Source organism: Eutrema salsugineum, unplaced genomic scaffold, assembly GCF_000478725.1.
Source record: "Eutrema salsugineum unplaced genomic scaffold, Eutsalg1_0 scaffold_10, whole genome shotgun sequence".
NCBI classification, from domain to species: Eukaryota; Viridiplantae; Streptophyta; class Magnoliopsida; order Brassicales; family Brassicaceae; genus Eutrema; species Eutrema salsugineum.
In genome coordinates this window covers 5,634,709-5,654,279 of record NW_006256908.1, presented here as the reverse complement: position 1 = coordinate 5,654,279, position 19,571 = coordinate 5,634,709, and the positions used below count along the sequence as shown (strand labels likewise).

The 19,571-nt window shown below is 37.6% G+C and overlaps 2 protein-coding genes and 2 pseudogenes across 2 annotated transcripts; all 4 read right to left on the bottom strand.

Moving 5' to 3' along the window:
- Positions 1–449: 449 nt before the first annotated feature.
- On the bottom strand, positions 450–1,193 carry LOC112081562 (F-box/kelch-repeat protein At4g38940-like). Its single transcript, XM_024148324.1, has one exon. It carries the CDS (start codon positions 1,191–1,193, stop codon positions 450–452), a length of 744 nt encoding a protein of 247 aa, XP_024004092.1.
- A 6,311-nt stretch (positions 1,194–7,504) lies between these two features.
- Positions 7,505–8,405, bottom strand: LOC112081561 (annotated as a pseudogene).
- Positions 8,406–14,594: 6,189 nt separating this feature from the next.
- On the bottom strand, positions 14,595–17,269 carry LOC112081560 (annotated as a pseudogene).
- A 618-nt stretch (positions 17,270–17,887) lies between these two features.
- On the bottom strand, positions 17,888–18,421 carry LOC18026602 (F-box/kelch-repeat protein At4g38940). Its single transcript, XM_006410064.1, has one exon. The coding sequence runs from the start codon at positions 18,419–18,421 to the stop codon at positions 17,888–17,890; it is 534 nt and encodes a 177-aa protein (XP_006410127.1).
- Between the last annotated feature and the right edge of the window lie 1,150 nt (positions 18,422–19,571).

Below are 19,571 nucleotides of genomic sequence, written 5' to 3'. Positions count from 1 at the left end.
CTAAGTTCGAGCAATCCCTTGGCAGACGAGTATAATAACGATATTATACTCATCTTCTCCAAGTCACTTTTCTTCTCTTCTCTAGGGCCCGTTAATGAATATTATGAATAAAACTCAAGTGCTAATCTATCTTAGATACAAGTGAAGCCATTATTGCAAACAAGAGAGTAACTTAAACTGCAACTCTTTATCTTCCAACTAGGAGACACTTTGGCATGTAAAATGATCCAGAGTGCCTCAACTCCTTTTGCCTCAACATGTTACCAATCTGTACATTCAGATTTTCAGTTGGATTAGGGTTTTCGATTATATAAAAAAAAAGTTTCTAGAAAACTGATCTGAATTGTAATCGGACTCTATTCTGGTCATATAGACATTTGGGTGAAGCTGTACAAATTTGTTTTTAAAAAAAACAAGAACACAAGTTATATGAAGAACGAGTTCCTTTATCAAACTACAACGGCTAAAGCTTTACTCCAGTAAAAATTCACACCAGTCAAAACATGATCATACCACTCAACTTTACCCCAAAGCTCTCCTCCTTGACGTCTTTCCATCAAAATCTCCGCACAACGAACCTTCCAAGAAGATCTTTTACCAAAAAACAAAACCAGTTTCCCACAGTAACTCACAGTTCTTGAAACCAATGAATTTGTCGTCTCAGACAACAACTCTTCCAAACCTTTCACAACACTCCAACACCTTTGCTTTGGATCATAAGCTCTTATCTCGTTCTCATGCCGATAGTGGTAGTACAATACGTCATCAACTACACACCCATTCATCCACTTTTTAGAATTCAACATCTCGTCCGTTTCCCATATACTTTTCTTTGGGTCGTAAACAAAGCTGTTATAATAATCCCTCATGTAAATCTTATCAGCCATCACCACACAACGAAGCCACGTGTAAGCTAGGCCAAAGTCTATCTTTATAATCTCATGCTCCCACATTTGTGTTGCTGTATTGAACACCACCATCACGTTCTTCCCTCTATTATTATCGCAATATCCAATTACGTAGATTCTCCCGTTGATGATGTTAGCGGATGAATTAGACATGGGCACATGCATGCTGGGGAGGGTTTGCACCGTGTGAGATATGCAGTCGATGCTTAACGCAATATTTTTCTGGTCCCCACCAAACATATATATCCTCGGACCCACCGCGACAAAGCTTCCACGGTAAGGCATAGCGGGAAGCGAAGGGATAAGGACAAAGCGGCAATTGCCGTTGGCTATCCGGCTGAGAATATTCAAACGATAATCCTTGGTTTCTCGGTTAAAGAGGAGAGCATAGAGACAGTGTTCGGTGCAGCCCAGCAACGATCGTCTCGCGTATAGCTCACGGGACGCAACGAGTGATCGGAAGTAACGTAATCAGGGACGACGATGGCGTCTTCTTCTTTGCACTAATTTTAGATGACATTTCCACCAGATGATCAACAATCACCCGATCTCAGAGAGAAAAAGCACAAAACCCTAATAACCTTTGCTTCTAGGTCAGATTCTAAACCCACAATAATAAATGGAAAAAAATTTAATATATACAACTAAATAAAACTGTAGATCTTTAGGCTCAGCCCAGTTATTTGGTTGGCCGAAAGACCTTGACAGTACACAAGTTTTTTTTTTGCAATTAATCTTCCTATTTTTAAAAAAAAAATGGGAGTAAAGACCTTGACATCTTCGGTTCGTTGTCTCCTTTAGCATTTTTAATGAAAATAGCAGTTTTATTTAAAAATAATGCAAAAATTAAACCCTAACGACCTTTTCTTCTCCATTTCTACCTACTCACACTCCATTCATCATGTGAAGATTAACGCCTAATCTTCTACTTAGTTCTCGGTTAAGAACTTGAACACTCCGATTGAAAACGAATCGCGAACAAAAGAAGTATGAAGAAAGAAGAAGAAGAAGACACACAAGATTTAAGGAGTTCACGCCTTTAACTAGGACGCTACGTCTCCCCGGTGTAAACCCACCGGAATCCACTACTCACGGCAAACTCGCCTGAACAAGATACAGATCGTCTTTTTCTCTCTCTTCTCTCTCTCTCACTATAACGGCTAGTAACAGTAACAACTCTAGTCAATGAGAGAGGAGACTTATCCGAGCTTTATATCCAGCTCGGTTACACGTCATTGAATCTAAACGTATGAGAGATAGACACCTGTCTAAGTGGACCTACAACTTGAGACTCTCTACATGAACCAGAGTCTTCACAACACTTAAGCATATACCGCTTAAACTCCTTCTTCCTCTTAGCTCTGCATAAACTTGGAGCTTCCACTGATGATCACCGTCTATATCTTCAAATCTCCACCTTAGACAAGATCATCAGAACTTGGTGAAGTCTCTTGCATCCTTGACCGGACACTGCACCCTTTAACCGATTGCAAATCATTTCGTTCCAACCCGAAGCATTTCCAATGCTTCTTGTAACTTGTAAACTGGTAAGACCTTAGTAAACATATCCGCCGGATTGTAGGCTGTACTGATCTTCGATACTTGAACTTCTCCATCGCTTATAAGGTCTCGTATAAAATGATATTTGGTGGCTACGTACTTAGTTCTCTCGTGAAACACAGCATTCTTAGAGAGAGCTATAACACTTTGAGAATCACAAAAGATTTCAACAGAGTCTTGTGGAAATCCTAGCTCTTCTGCAAACCAAGCCACACACCTTCTCGTACAGCTTCTGAGAGAGCTACATACTCTGCTTCCGTTGTGGACAATGCAACGACCTTCTGCAATGATGATCTCCAGCTCACAGCATTGCCTCCTGCAACAAATACCATACCCGTGATCGATCTTCGATTGTCTTGATCAGCTGCATAGTCCGAATCAACATAACCCTTTACCACAAAATCTCCGTTATTCCTGTAGCAAAGCCTGTTCTTCACTGAACCCTTTATATAACGCAGTACCCACTTAACAGCCTGCCAGTGATCTCTGACTGCTTTGCTCATGAAACGACTAACCAAACCTATTGGATATGCCAAATCAGGACGGGTTCCTATCATCGAGTATATAATACTTCCCACTGCACTCTGATATGGAAACTTAAGCATATACTCTTGTTGATCCGCAAATTCCTTCTCTGTAGCGGATCGAAGCTTGAAATGTATCCCCAAAGGTGTAGCAACCGATTTAGCTTGGTCCATATCGAAGTTTGAAAAAATTCGCATCAGATAGTTCTCCTGAGATATCCAAAGACCTCCTGAAACTCTGTATCTGACTATCTCCATACCTAAGATCTTCTTTGCATCCCCTAAGTCCTTCATTTCAAATTCAGAATTCAGAAGAACCTTTAGCTTAGCGACTTGATCCTTATCAACTGATGCAATCAGAATATCATCCACATATAACAGCAAGTATATATATGATCCATTCCCCATCCTCTTGAAGTATACACACTGATCATATTCACTCCTGCTGTACCCACTCTTAGTCATGAACTCATCAAAGCGTAAGTTCCATTGTCTTGGAGACTGTTTGAGTCCGTATAAAGATCTCTTTAACCGACAGAATTTCTTTGGAAATTTCTGATCTACATAACCTTCTGGTTGTTCCATCACAATGAATTCATCAAGAAAACCGTGAAGGAAAGCCGTTTTAACGTCCATCTGTTGAAGTTCCATATCATAGTGGACCACCGCAGACAACAAGTATCTTATGGATACGTGTTTCACTACTGGGGCAAAGATTTCTTTGTAATCTATTCCTTCCTTTTGCGAGAAGCCTTTGGCCACTAATCTAGCTTTGAACCTAGGAGCTTCAACACCTACGATACCAGGTTTTCTTTTGAAGATCCTTCTACAAATGATAGCTTTCTGATTAGATGGTCTATCTACCAAATCCCAAGTTTGGTTTTTCTTAAGTGACAGCATTTCTTCATCAGCTGCTTCCTTCCACTTATCACTATCAGGATTGCACATCGCTTCTTGAAAGGAGGACGGTTCTGAGCTTCCATCTTCTGACATCAAGCATAAGAAACCTGCAAAATCACCTTCACCGTCTGTGGGATCACACTGGTAATCATCAAGCCTTGTTGGTCTAACAATTTGCCTTCTTGTTCTGTCCCTAGCAAGCTGATAATCTCTCAAATCCTGATTGTCAGCTTCCGGACTTTCTTCATCTCGTGTATTATCCACACCATCCGATTCATTAGGTGCTCCACCTTGAAGAACATCCTCTACAGGCTCTTGAGCATCTGTTAACTCAACAATATTTTGCTTCACTCCACTTGGACCTTCTTCACCCGTAGAATCGAATTTAACATCTTTGTAGACCTGATCCTCTCTGAAGACAACACTCCGACTGATTACCACTTTCTGTTCTTCCATAAGCCAAACCTTGAATCCCTTTACTCCTTCTGGATATCCGGTGAAAATTCCCTTTTTGGCTCGAGGGTTCAACTTTCCATCACTTGAGTGTACATAGGCTAGGCATCCGAAGCTTCTTAAGCCCTCAAGACTGGGCATTACTGATGTCCACAGTTCCTCAGGAATCTTGAACTCTATAGATGATGAGGGTGATCTGTTTATCAGATACACAGCCGTTGAAGCCGCTTCAGCCCAGAAACATTGTTCTAGACCACTTTCACTGAGCATACACCGAACCTTATTCATTATGCTTCTATTTAAACGCTCAGCCACTCCATTTTGCTGAGGAGTGTAGGTGCATGTTCGGTGTCTCACAATATCCTCATCCCTGCAGAACTGATCAAATACCTGGTTGCAAAACTCTAAGCCATTGTCCGTACGCAACTTTTTAACCTTTCTTTCGGTTTGAATCTCAACCATTTTCTTCCACTCAACAAAGCTTTTGAAAGCTTCATCTTTAGACCTTAGGAAATATATCCAAGCCTTTCTAGTGAAATCATCTATGAAGGAGATAAAATACTGTCTCCTACTTAAGCTTAAGGGAACATTTGGAGATCCCCACAAATCTGAGTGGATATAATCGAGTTTATCTTTAGTGACATGTTGTGCTGTTCTAAAACTAACTCGGTGTGATTTCCCCATCACAAAATCTTCGCAGAACTTAACCTCTGTCACTTTACACTTCCCGAAGCAACCTTTCTTTGACAACAACTCGAATCCCTTCTGACCTATATGACCCATCCGACTGTGCCATAACTGAGCCATATCATCCTCACTATCAGCTCTCACAGTGGCTGCAGACTCAACCACTATTTCAGATGATACTGTTGCTCTACCTTGGAGGAAATACAGAGAGTGTCTTCTTGTACCTTTCATGAATACCGTGCATCCTTTAACCACCTTCAATACCCCATTTTCACCTTTGAACGTACATCCTTTAGCTTCAAGGAATCCCATAGACATAAGGTTTCGTGAGATGCCTGGCATATATCTCACTTCATGAAGAATGAAGGTTGTTCCATCCGGGTTTTCAAACCTGATAGAACCAATGCCTTTAACTTCAGTTATCGAATTGTTGGCCATTCGAACTTTCCCACTATCAAGCTCCTTCAAGTCTATGAATAGTTCCCTCCTTGGGGTCATGTGGAACGAGCAACCGGTATCCATGATCCACTCTTCTTGGTCTGATTCGCTAGAGCTCACATTCACCTCTGCTACTAGTAGTCCAACCAAATCACGAGCATCATCACGAGCCATGGAAGATTCCCCTGATCCTTGCATTTGCTTCTTATCTTTGTTCCTTTCCAGCCACTTGTAACACTGTTTCTTGAAGTGACCTTCTTTACCGCAGATCCAACAAACTCTTTTACCATCTTTAGATTTTGACCTGGATCGACTGTGATTTCCCTTGCCGGAGTGACCCTGACTTCCTGTTCTGGTCTCTGATCTGCCTCTAACATAATGTCCTTCTCCTACATTCTTAGAACTAGAGGCATCTCTAAATTCCATCTCCTTAGATCTAGCCGCACTAGCTATATCCTCTAAGCCTATAGCATATCTACTGTACTTTAAAGTTTCCTTCAAAGAATCGTACCTGGTAGGCAGAGCATTTAGGAGTAGGATAGCTTGAACCTCTTCTGGAATCTCTATGCTGAGATTATTGAGATCTGCAATTAGCTTCAAGAAATCATCAACGTTTTGATCTATCGTTCTTGAGTCTTGCATCTTGAATGAGTACACCTTGAGCTGAGAGTGTACTCGATTCGGTAAGGTCTTAGCCATGTACAGCTTATCAAGCGTTTCCCAGGCTTGTGCTGCAGATGTGCATTTGTCAGGTTTCCTCAGAACGTGATCGCCAACACACATAAAGATGAGATTCAACGCTTTCTCATCTCTGGTTAGCCAATCTGCTTCATCTTTCTCTTTCGCTTTCTTTGCAGCTTGATCCAAATCTTCGTCATCCTTGACTCCTGGATCCTGTCTTTCTGTGAGAACATCCTTTAGACCTTGAACTGTGAGATTCGCCAACATTATCTTTTTCCAGATCCCGAAATCTCTAGATCCATCGAACATACTGACTTCGATATTCTGTGTAGTCGTCATAGCCATCGGATTCGATTACTCGCCAAATAACCTCAGCTCTGATACCAATTTGTGAAGATTAACGCCTAATCTTCTACTTAGTTCTCGATTAAGAACTTGAACACTCCGATTGAAAACGAATCGCGAACAAAAGAAGTATGAAGAAAGAAGAAGAAGAAGACACATAAGATTTAAGGAGTTCACGCCTTTAACTAGGACGCTACGTCTCCCCGGTGTAAACCCACTGGAATCCACTACTCACGGCAAACTCGCCGGAACAAGATACAGATCGTCTTTTTCTCTCTCTTCTCTCTCTCTCTCACTATAACGGCTAGTAACAGTAACAACTCTAGTCAATGAGAGAGGAGACTTATCCGAGCTTTATATCCAGCTCGGTTACACGTCATTGAATCTAAACGTATGAGAGATAGACACCTGTCTAAGTGGACCTACAACTTGAGACTCTCTACATGAACCAGAGTCTTCACAACACTTAAGCATATACCGCTTAAACTCCTTCTTCCTCTTAGCTCTGCATAAACTTGGAGCTTCCACTGATGATCACCGTCTATATCTTCACATCACTTATCACAGTAAATTTTTTTTTTTTTTACTAATCTCTCGAGTTCCTTTTTTCTCTCTTTTTGATCCTTTGCTAGATCTCTATTCTATGAGGACGAAGAAACTCAGAATCAAAATTTCTCTCAATCACTCGATTAAAGATCTGAATCAGCTTCTTCATTGGTTTTTATTCTGCAAATGTGATTTATGTAGCGACTAAATTTCTAATATTTTTCGGTGTGATTTCAATCGTTTCGTCTCAAAAAGCTACCTTTTTTTTGCAATTAAACTTCCTAATTCTTTTTTAAAAAATGGGAGTAAATCATTTAACCAGAAAAATAAAATCAACAATGGGATTCAAACCGAACCATGGCATCATCTTTCCGCATTTTTGAATAAGAGGATCTTGCTGTGTTTTGAACAAGAGGATCTTGCTACCGTAATAAAGAATTTTTATCAAATGCATAACAATATTTAAGAATTTTCTAAACTTATAGCATTTCTCCTTATATCTTCAATCATAGCTTTTCTCCAAATATTTGTGATTTCTCTGTCTTGCTCTTGTGTCTCCAGAAACTCATCTCTATCAACTTGATTGGTATGAATATTTCTTCACTTTGAAATTCACCTAAATCAGAGCAGTATTCTTTACGAAAAAGTTTATGCAACGCTGCACATGCTATACTAATCCAATTTGTTTCTCGTAAGAAGAAGGAGGTGCGGATTTAAAAATCGAGATTTAAAAATTCCAAATATCTTTTCGACAACTTTTCTCAAACTAACATGGCGAAGATTGAATAACTCAGCTGCAGTGTTATGATCACGTCATTTGCCAGTCAATTCTAGTAGATGATAACAAACACTACAAAATAGAGCAAAAAAAAATTAAGTCAATTTTGAAATCCACAATTAACTAGATAAAACTTTCCTGAAATTTAAGATGAAAATACAGTATTAATAATTAGACATATGATATGTAAATTAATTTATAATTTTTTTTTACCTTCAGGTACTTGGAAATTGTTTGTTGTTATTGTTAAAACATCACTTAACACTCATGAGTCGTGTGCTGAACCTTCCCATCCACCTAGAACATATACAAACTTTAAGTCAAAGTTACATGCAGCTAAACCATTTTATGATATTTCTCCTTTTCGATTACGGTAGTTTGCTACCTCACGTCTAAATACTGTTGCAGATATATGTGTACTATCTAGCGCACCAACACAATTCTGAAACAAAAATGATTATTTGGATTTTGAAAAAAACCTAAAATATAAATAACACAAGATATGAAATAATGTACCTTAAAATATGGATAGAATCGTGTACTTACTCTGATTTTCATAGGGACTAAACTATTTGGTTTCACCATTAGACTTGGAGCTATTACAAGTATAGCTTGCTACCTCACGTCTATATACGCAGATATATGTGTTCTATCTAGCACACTAACACAATTCTAAAAAAATGATTAATTGGATTTTGGAAAGAACATAAAATATAAATAACACAAGAGATGAAATAATGTACCTTAAAATATGGATAGAATCGTGTACTTTATCTAGTTTTCATAGGTACTAAACCATCTGGTTTCACCATTAGGCTTGGAGCTATTACAAGTATAGCTTTTAAGATATAATTAAAGCTAGTGCTTATTGTAAACTTGGATCTTTTAAATGTGTCCTTAACATGCAATACCTCGAGTTTTGCCCAACCATATGTATAAAGATAGCAAGCATTATTTCAACAGATATGAATCTTGTGTCTTGTAAACCAACTTTTTCTCTGAGTATTTTAGATAACTTCAAAAAAACATCTGGAAACATACGGTACAACACCCGAAAATGTTTAGGATATTCTTTTAATACTTTTTGTATGTATTCTCCACCGAGTATTGTGACTGGTCGACGAATTGGACGTTCAATAAAACTATCACCCATGACAAATTTTTGTGAGTTTAGGAATTGAACTCCTATAGCCACTATCACCATCAATAGAGATATGCTTGTGTCAAAATCATCATTTTCTCTGTTTGTTCGTTATCTTCTCTTGTGGTGTCTTCTTCATAAGAATTTGGATCCATCAAAAGATAACCTGTTAAAAAACTTAACAATTGGAATCCAATATAGTACATAGCAAAAAATGTACAACAAATGAAAACAACTAGGCATGGCTATATATTACATCAATTTCACGTGTTAAGTTTTCAAGTTTCAAATATTGTAATCTAATTTTATACTATCTTTAAGGGATTCTATGATATTGATTGACTACAAATAATGCTATTTGTGAGTGATCATATGATATTGGTGGACCATAATTATAAAAACCTTTTTTATATTTTTTTTAAACAATGTCACTGGTTTTATAATTTGAATTTAAAAGTTTGAAATGGTTGTTATATTTTACTTGACAAATACACACGTCTCCAAATATCTTATAAATTGTTTGTTTTGTTTTGAAATTAATGTAAAAAAATATTTTTATTTTGTTGGATTATATTTTTGGAATTATTTATTTTATTAATCTTGTTAGATGATCTTCCAATACAAACACCAAACCATACCACGGTCCAAGCTTGGTTTTAATTGTTCCAATAATGTAAATATTTAACAAAGTAGATTCAGTTAGAAAGTATTAAAAATGTAAAATAGGAATAATCGAACCAATGCATATAAACAGGAAGAAGCCTTTTAGAAACAGAGAAGCTGCCAGCTGTGGCTGGCCTTGGGGGACAGGAACACCGGATTTTTCCATGCATCTGCGAAGACAAGATACGCAGTTAACAAGATAACAGTTATAGAAAATGAAGAGGGCACACCAGTGTATAAAGAGGACGAAATTCTAAAAGCCATATCTTCTTTCTACAAGTCACTACTCAAAGGTCAAGAGTTCAATGCAGAGGCCAATATGGAAATCTTAAACAAAGCTTTAGAGAGAAAGGTTACTGATGAGATGAATAAGGAACTGACGAGAGAAGTAACAAGCGAGGAGATCCGAGAAGCCATGTTCTCGATCCATCCGGATAAGGCTCCAGGGCCTGATGGTTTTTCAGCAGCCTTCTTCCAAGCAAATTGGGTAGTAGTGGAGAAAGCCATTGTCTCAGAGGTCAAGCAGTTATTTGCATCAGGCTGCATGCCGAAAACAATAAATGAGACTCATTTTAGGCTAATCCCGAAAGTGAGAAGCCCTACAAAGGTATCAGAGTATAGACCCATAGCTCTATGTAATACTTACTATAAAGTGATCTCTAAAGTGCTTTTTCGCCGGCTGCAACCTATTTTGGGTGAGATCATCTCTGAGAACCAATCGACTTTCGTCCCAAAACGAGCAATTTCTGATAATGTTCTCATTACACACGAAGTCCTGCATTTTCTGAAAACGTCAAAAGCTAAGGAAAAAAGTGCAATGGCCATAAAGACTGACATGAGCAAGGCTTATGACAGACTAGAGTGGGGCTTTATAGAAGGGGTTAAAAAACACTTGGTTTTCATGCAAAGTGGACGCGTTGGATTATGCAGTGCATAAGCACAGTATCGTTCTCTTTTCTTCTAAATGGAGCTCCTATAGGTTTTGTGAAGCCAAGCAGGGAAATAAGGCAGGGTGAACCATGATGTGTGCTGTCGTGAGGGTTGTCAAGTTTTACCCTAAATGAAATCAATAGCTGCAAGTGTACAGCTGATCGATTGTAATACTTAGGAATCGAATCCACAGGGAAAGAGGATCTTTCTTGCAAAAGCTTTCGAAATAAATATAAAGTAAGGAAGTATATAACCAAGCAATTTTTGTGAGGGTTTTGGTGATGTCTTTAAAACGTAAAAATTAATCTTAAAGAGAAAGTACGGGAATTAAAATAAACTAATAACTAAACTTTAACAAAAACGGCTAAAAAGAGAAAACGACTAAACCTAATTGCTTATATGAAAATCGATTGAAAGAGTAAAGATACTAGACTAAATCTTGAATGAAAATCGGTGTAAATCTATCGGAAAAGAGGCGCTGGGTTTCAGGGAAGTTTTCTCAGGGATATGAACGATTCAAAACATTGCTAGAGAGTACATTTGATAAGATCTTAGCTTAAACTTTTTGAACTAGAGTCGCAGACGTATGAGTACGCCACTGTCGTGATCATAGAAAAATATCTCTCTCAACCCTGACCAGTAGGTTTCCACTCTGGCCCTGGAAGAGAAGAGATACATTATGTTTAAGACTCGTCAGCATTCACAAATCGCCCATAGGTCGGTTTCCACTCCTATGTTTGTTTTGCTCTCCTAAACTAGATCTGACACCGGATGAACACTTTCGTGTCACCAAGCATCTGGATCAGATTGTAGTTCATGACACTACTCTCATGCAGTAAAAATAAATTCAGAAGAAAAAGTTCTAAGATTCGGCTTCAATAGCTCATGGAATCCTCATCGAACATATGTATCCCCATCGAAAATCCCTTAGATCCAACAATAAAACTACTCAGATATGATAAAAGAAATCAATAACATAGTATTAAAGAGTAGAACAGAAACCGAAATTGAAAAAGAAAGAACAAGGGTTCAAGAGACAAATCTCTCTCTCCCTAAAACCTAAAAACAAAAGCTTAAAGTAAAATTATTCTAAAGTATTTCGTCTCTCTTATTCTCTCTGTAAAAATGACCTAAATGATATGTATTTATAGTCTCAAATGCTCTCTGGTCTTTAGGGTTCCGAAATTGAGGCTGGGAAAATGATATGGGCTTCAGAAATGGGCATTCGATTCGGAGTTGGCTGGGCGGGGTCGGGAAGTGCGTGACCACGGAGAATGGATGGCTGGCCACGATTGGGATGTGCGTGACCGCAGGGAATGGGCTATTGGCCATGGGTGGAAACGCTTGCCGGATGGTTTACGGGACATCTGCTCTTCGCGTATCTTTTGATTGAACTGTTGGATTGCCAAGCTGTAAAGTATGCTGGAAAGCTGATACTTCCATCTTTGAGATCTCCAAATTTGAGCTGGATCAGACGGTGAGAAAGCCTTCAATCGAGGGTGAACTTCTGACGGTTTGACTCTGAGCTGAAAATCTGGTCTTGTATCCATTTTGTTAAGTTTTTCCCTAAGTTTCCTGAAAAGAGTCTTGGAACTACAAATATTAGAAAAACGTAATAAAAGTACTTGAAAGAAATTAAAAACATAGAAAAATTATTTCAAAACGATCCATAAAAGTGGTCAAAATACGGTGTTATCAACTCATTATCCCCTTACCTATTCATCCTATGCAGTGAAGTCTTATCGGGGTTGTGTTGGAAATGTCAGGAAGCAGGGAAACTACAAGGAGTTAAAGTTGCTAGAGGCTGCCCTAGAGTAAATCACCTGCTTTTTGCAGATGATACGATGTTTTTTTGCACTGCAAGTGTGAAAAACTGCAGGACACTTCGTAAAATCCTATCAGACTATGAGACAGTGTCAGGCCAACTTATCAACTTTCAAAAGTCATAAGTAACATTTGCCCGGAAAACCCCAGATGCATTAAAAGAGGAAATCAAGCAAATCCTAAATATCGATACAGAAGGGGGAATAGGCAAGTACCTTGGGTTACCTGAGCATTTTGGGAGGAAGAAAATGGACCTTTTTACTTCTATAGTAGACAGGATCACCCAAAAAGCTGCTAGCTAGGCTTCGAGACTGCTATCTGGGGCAGGGAAGCTTGTCATGCTGAAAAGTGTTCTTGCAGCAATGCCATCCTACGCTATGACCTGCTTCAAACTCCCAATATCTCTCTGCAAAAGAATTCAGACAGCCTTAACCCGATTCTGGTGGGACTCCTCACCTGACAAAAGAAAGACAAGCTGGGTATCATGGGAGAAGATGGCCAATCCACATCAATATGGATGATTAGGAATTAAAGACATAGCTATCTTTAATGACTCTCTCCTTGCAAAGATAGCCGGGCGGCTCCTCTTAAAACCTCAATGCCTTCTCAGAAGGATTCTTAAAGGCAAGTACTTCCCTGATACCTCCATTCTGGAATGCTCACTACCCTCGATACACTCCCATGGCTGGAAAAGCATCATTGCCGGAAGAGATCTCCTGAAGAAACACCTTGGATGGGCAATGGGGAATGGTGAGTCTATCGAGGTCTGGAATGACGATTGGTTGTCATCATCTGAACTGTTACGCCCCTATGGTCCCGCCCTCAAGAGCTTATTTACCTGAAAGTAAAAGATCTGCTAAATGAGGATGCATTGGATAGGGATCGGGGGAAAATTGAAGCATACCTCCCTCATTATAAAGAAAAAATCTTATGTATCAAGCCTAGCTGGAGGAAGAATGAAGATCATCGTATTTGGGTTAAAACACAAATGGAGTTTACTCAACTAAGTCGGGTTACCTGAGCACTATGGAAGAGACGAGGTTGAGCTCTGACTCTGGAGTGATAAGTGATCTGAAATGGAATGATCTGGTATGGTCGATCCACTCAGCCCCAAAAGTCAAACTCCTCTTGTGGAAAGCTTTACATCGAGGACTTCCTGTGGGAGATCAGCTATACATTCGACAAATTGTTAGTGATCCAAAATGCTGCAAATGCAAAGGTGTGGAAACTACCCTTCACCTCCTATTTAAATGCCCCTTTGCTTTGGAAGTCTGGATAAAATTACCTTGGGCACAGGAATTCAATCCGGAAGAGATGGAGGATGTAGCCTCGGGTCTTTCAACTCTTAACCGGTTGCATACCCTCCCCCTACTGGTCTTGAAAGGGGTTTTCTCCATGCCTGGGTTATTTGGAACTTGTGGACTGCTAGGAACCAAAAAATCTTCAATGAGAGAGCCTTCTCACCAGAAGAGACGGGTCTAAAAAGCATAACAGATGCTCGAGAATGGTATCTTGCCAAAACCCAGATCAAACAAACAAAGAAAACGGACTCACTTTCCTGCCCAATGACTTTCCCGATCCAGCCTAGATATGTGACCTGCCATATGGATGCTGCGTGGTGCAAAGAAAAGAAAGCGGCTGGGATGGGATGGTGTTTCGAAAACACACCAAACGGAGCGATACAAGCCTCAAGCACAGCCCTGCATGTCGGTTCAGCTCTAATGGCGGAAGCTCTAACAATCCGATTAGCCCTGAAATCAGCGAGAGAGGAAAACATCGATCAACTCCTCATTCTCTCGGATGCCCAATCCTTAATCAAGGCGATCAACTCAAACCAATCCTTCTCTGAAATTCATGGGATTTTGTCGCATGTTTTCACCGATATGAAAACTTTCAAATCTATTTCGATTAGATTCATTCCAAGAGTTGCAAATATTTTAGCAGACTCGATTGCAAAAAGTGCCCTTCATGGGCTTCTTGTAAACATTTAAAATCCTATAAAGAAGTTTGGACCAAAAAAAAGGAATAAACGACCAATTTTGATAAGTCAATTAATAAGTAAATAGTTGATTAAAAATTGAAACTTTTATTAGCTTAAAACTCAAATGACATATTTACTGAAAAAGCAGAAAATAAAAAAATTGTAAACTGAAACAATTATTCAAATTCATCTCTAAATTTGTTATATGCATAGCTAAAAGCCTAAAACTAGTATTCTAGGTGTTACGGAGAATCCAACCCAAATGTTCTTCAACGGACATGCTAACAAATACGTCATTCATCTTCAACGTGAGAATCTTGATTACTGCATCATAACGAATATGCTAGCTCTTCAAAGCAAAGAATCTCTTTAATAGCGTTCCAAACATTATTTTTTTTTTTTTCAGTTTCTCGTAACTCAACTTCTCTTTGATACATTTCTTCTTTTTGTTGAATAAAATTTATGAGATTAGTACTAACTTCAATCATTTCAGTTAGTACATTTTCAGAGTAATCACCATGGTTAGTCGATTCTGACGGATCTCCATTACCAGGGGGTTTAGCTCTCTTCCTAGAATGTGGCTTTTCTTTCAAAGTTTTATATGTTGGTATGTTAACTTCACAGACATTCTCCATATGATTTACATCTTCTCTTTCTTGAACATCATTTCAACTTCAAAAATTGCAGCATTTATATCACCACCTAGTCCAAACACGGTGTTTCCTCTTACAATAACACTTTCAAAAATGATTTGCAAATCCTCATAGTCTTCGAAAGTGTTATTCTGCAAGTAGTTATGGTATGGCTGTCCTGGCAAAATATAATATATTCATTAGTAAAAAAAATATTCTTAAAACTAATAGAATATTTTTAAAAGATTAAAATATTACATTAAAATATTCTTCCTACACCTCATCTGAAGGTGTGAATTGTTTTGTGATAAGATCACCCAAAACCAGAGCTACATCGGAGAAGTTCTGCATAGCTTTAATATTCTTTTTTCAAAGATTTCATTTGATTATTCACATAATATTTTGTAAGTTTTACAGCATCCGAGTTTTTTTTATTTTAAACCGGCATTATCTTTGTCTAAATTGTTGATTTGCTTATAGAACCATTTGAGTCACGCCATTCTTGTTTGATACCATCAACCAGTAAACGTTTCAACAAATGAATTTCATGGGATGTCCACGTAAAATATCTACCTTTTACTTTTTTTGGTTGTCAGGTTCTTCCAATTTGCATCTAATTAAAGAAAAAAAGTATACATGAATATATTAACGTACATGTACAAAAAAAATTCAATATATATCATAAATGTATATGACAAAACATATGAAAACAGTAACGAAATATCTTTTTGAAGAAAAATACAAAACAGTGCCATGGAGCTAGTACAAGAACTAATCATTTCAAGAATGAAAAAAAACAATACCTTTTTTTTTCTGTGATATTGTTTTTTTTTTTGGCTGCTTTGAGAAAGATATGCAATCATTTTCTATTAAATTCTTTGTAAATGACGTTACTACAAAATCCACCGAATATTGAATAACACAAATATTCTCTCTGTTTCATAAAGAGCGTCATTTAGACACATTTCACACTTAATAAGAAAATGTATAAAAGTTCTATACTAATCCTTATTGATACATATAACAATTTTCTCTTTCTAATTAATATACTAAAAAAAATAAGGTTATAATTAGAATTTTGTTTAATAATTTGCATTAGAAATACAAAATAACACTCTTTATAAAACAAAAATAAAATCCTAAAATGACATTTTTTATGAAACAAAAGGAGTATGTAATAGAATTTAAAACCTCATATATTAAATAAAAGTAGAATTTAAAGTATTTTAAAAGAATGAATACAAATACTTATCCAATAATACGTACATTTAAAAGAATTGATGAAACACCTCATTACAAAATTTAATAGAAACGTTAGTTCCTGCAAAATGCCAAAATCAATCAAATTTCGAGATCCAATACCCCTAAGACATAAATATAGGGTTGTATATGTGCAGTTATCAAGCCAGCGAAATCTGACGGTTGCATTCGGACATGTGGTGGTCGATTGTTAAAGGTATTCAGCTTACTCTTAGAGCGAAGCTGGCAACTCTGGACCATCACTCAGGGTCAGGATCCCATCATCCATCTCACCTCTATCTCTGGTTTGAAAACTTTCAAAATCATCATCAGCCTCATGTTGTAAATGCTAGGGTCATGGTATCCAGCGTATTTTCTTTTGGAACTGCTCTGTAACATGCTCTGTAAAAGCTCTTATCGATTAAAAAAAAAAACAGTGCCGTGAGGATCATCCTTCCACGCAGTGTCAGGGATCTCCATTTTCAGCGATATTGTCGTTGCCAAAGAATGAACCTAAAACAAAGTTTAAAACATCAAACAACAATCAAAGACACAAACAGTGAATATATGCATTAGAAAGCTTACTCCTTTATCAGTTCGGCTACTTCTAGCCAAACCAATCTTATGAAGATCACCAAAGTTACTATCTAGAATCCCACCAGCCTTGTATATAGCAACCTCCAATTCACCCTCAATTGCTACATTTTCAAAGATTCGTTAATTTAGCATAACACTCAACAGGAAGAATATAGTCTTACAGAGATTTCCAAGGTCCCCTAAAAGAATAAAGGGTTTATGGTTTAGGATGAGATTTACTATCGACTGTAAAACCTTGCAACTTTGTATTGGAAAATTCAAAACTTTTTAAATGGAGACAAAAGAGAGAACTAAAAAAAACTAACTTTTCAGAGTAGGATCGTCTCTTTGAATTTGCAAACCTGAAATGAAGAACAAAATCACAATTTTGGAGTAAAGAAGAATCAAAAATCAATCGGGAACTAAAAATTCACACCTCTGTAATCGGTACCCACATACCCATTTCGAGAAAGTAACTTAATAACAAAAACTGGTCTGTTTCAACAATCGGAGCGCAGATAGATTAAAAAAAAAAAAGCTGAAAGCTCGGGCCGTTTTGCGAAGAGATAAATGACGCGCAGTTTTTAAAAAGATAGTGTAAACATCACGACATCACACACTTGCACTTACTTTTCCTTGTTTCAAAACAAGAAGTTACTTGAATTGCTAATCAAGATTACAGCCACCACAACAATTTGGTTATCTTCAACTTCTTCTTCGTTTTCTCTGCTGTTTTCCACTGTAAACTCTGATTCTGATGCTTTGATTGATTTTAATTTCTTTGGGATATTTTTTGTGGGGATTTTTTTTTACTGTACTTTGACCGCAATGTGTACTTATGGAAAAGCTTATGAAGCAAAAACCATAACTAGCTTTGCTTGAAGTCTATGAAACTAAAATAATTAAAGATGCAAAGCTCTCACAAAAAATTCTATTAAAGTTTTGTTAAAATCCGAAATGTGAAAAATTATAAGAATGAAATCAAGAACCGAGAAGTCTAAATATGTTTTTCAATTCTGATCAATTTGTTTCTAATGAAAATGATGATAACTACAAGTTATATGAAGAAAGAGTTCTTTTATCAAACTACAACAGCTAAAGGTTTATTCCAGTCAAACTTCACAGCATTCCAAACATGATCACTCCACTCAACTTTACCCCAAATCTCTCTTCTTTGATTTCTTTCCAATGAAATCTCCACATAGAAAATCTCTAATGGTTTCTTTCTGAACACTTTAGAAAAAAGCAAAAGCAGTTTCCCACCGTAAGTCACAGTCCTTGAAAATTCCATCCTCTCAGAAAACAACTCTTCCAAACCTTTCACCACTCTCCAACACCTTTGCTTTGGATCATACGCTCTTATCTCCTTCTCGTCCGTATAGTGGTTGTACAATACGTCATCAACTACACACGCATGCATCCACTTATTAGAATTCAACATCTCGTCCTTTTCCCATTTTCTTTCCTTTGGGTCGTAAACAAAGCTGTTCTCATTATCCCTCATGTAAAATTTATCAGCCATCACCACACAACCAAGCCACGTGTAACCTAGGCCAAAGTCTATCTTTATAATCTCAGGCTCCCACATTTGTGTTGCTGTATTGAACACCACCATCACCTTCTTTATAAAGCACTAATCATGTGCTTGTCACATGTTTATCAATTCTTCCCTTATCTTCCCTCCAAATTATTTCATCATTTCTTCCTTAATTGATTCTTCTTCTTCTCCAATTAGCTGAGACAAGCTTATCCCAACACTCTCTCTAAGCTTGTATTTAGTGACTCCCAACTGTTCTCGTAGCCTCTCGAACTGTGCTGTTCCAATAGCTTTGGTAAGTATATCGTCTCTTTGCTCATGACTTGAACAATAAATTGATTACTTCATCCAGTTGTGAATCTCTCTCAACGTGATATTAGATTGGCATGTGTTTTGTTCGTTTATGATGCACTGGGTTCCGACCGATTGCAATTGCTGAGGTGTTGTCGCAAATCAAAGGTATCGGTTCTTCCTCTTCAAATCCTAACTCGGTTAGTAGTCTTCTTAGCCATACTACTTGATTTGTTGCTGCACATAAAGCTATATATTCTGCTTCTGCTGTTGATTGTGCTATTGTTCCTTGTTTTTGTGTCCGCCATGAAAACACTGCGCTTCCCAGACTAAAACAATATCCTGTCGTGCTTTTCATGTCTTCCTTGCATCCTGCCCAATCTGAGTCTGAGAATCCAACTTTCTTTGCCTCTGCAACTTTCTGAAAACTTAGACCATAATTACTAGTTCCTTTGATATAACAAAGCACTCGTATAGCCTCTTTATAATGTTGTAGCTTAGGTGCTTGCATATATCTTGATAGATAAGACGCTGCGAATGATATATCTGGTCGTGTTGATGCCAGATACATTAGTCCTCCTACTAGACTTCAATATTTTGTGATATCATGAAAATCTTCACTTTCTTCGTCTTCCTTTCTGTATGGTGTAAGAGGAGTATAGTCCAAAACATAAGTATGAATACTTTTCTTCAGCACAAAAAATAAGTATGAATACTTTTCTTCAGCACAGAAATTCGAAGTGTTCTTCTTCTATCTATGTGATTTCAAAACTAAGCCATTGTATTTCTAGAACCATGCATCAAAAGTAGCTAAACCGGTTCGAAAAATAGTAACTAACAAACGTAAATGTTAAGCAACTTCAGATCGAAAGAATCTATAGATGGGCATGCAAAAAACCTGAAGTTCCCCACCTCACTCAAGTGACATTTTTTTCTA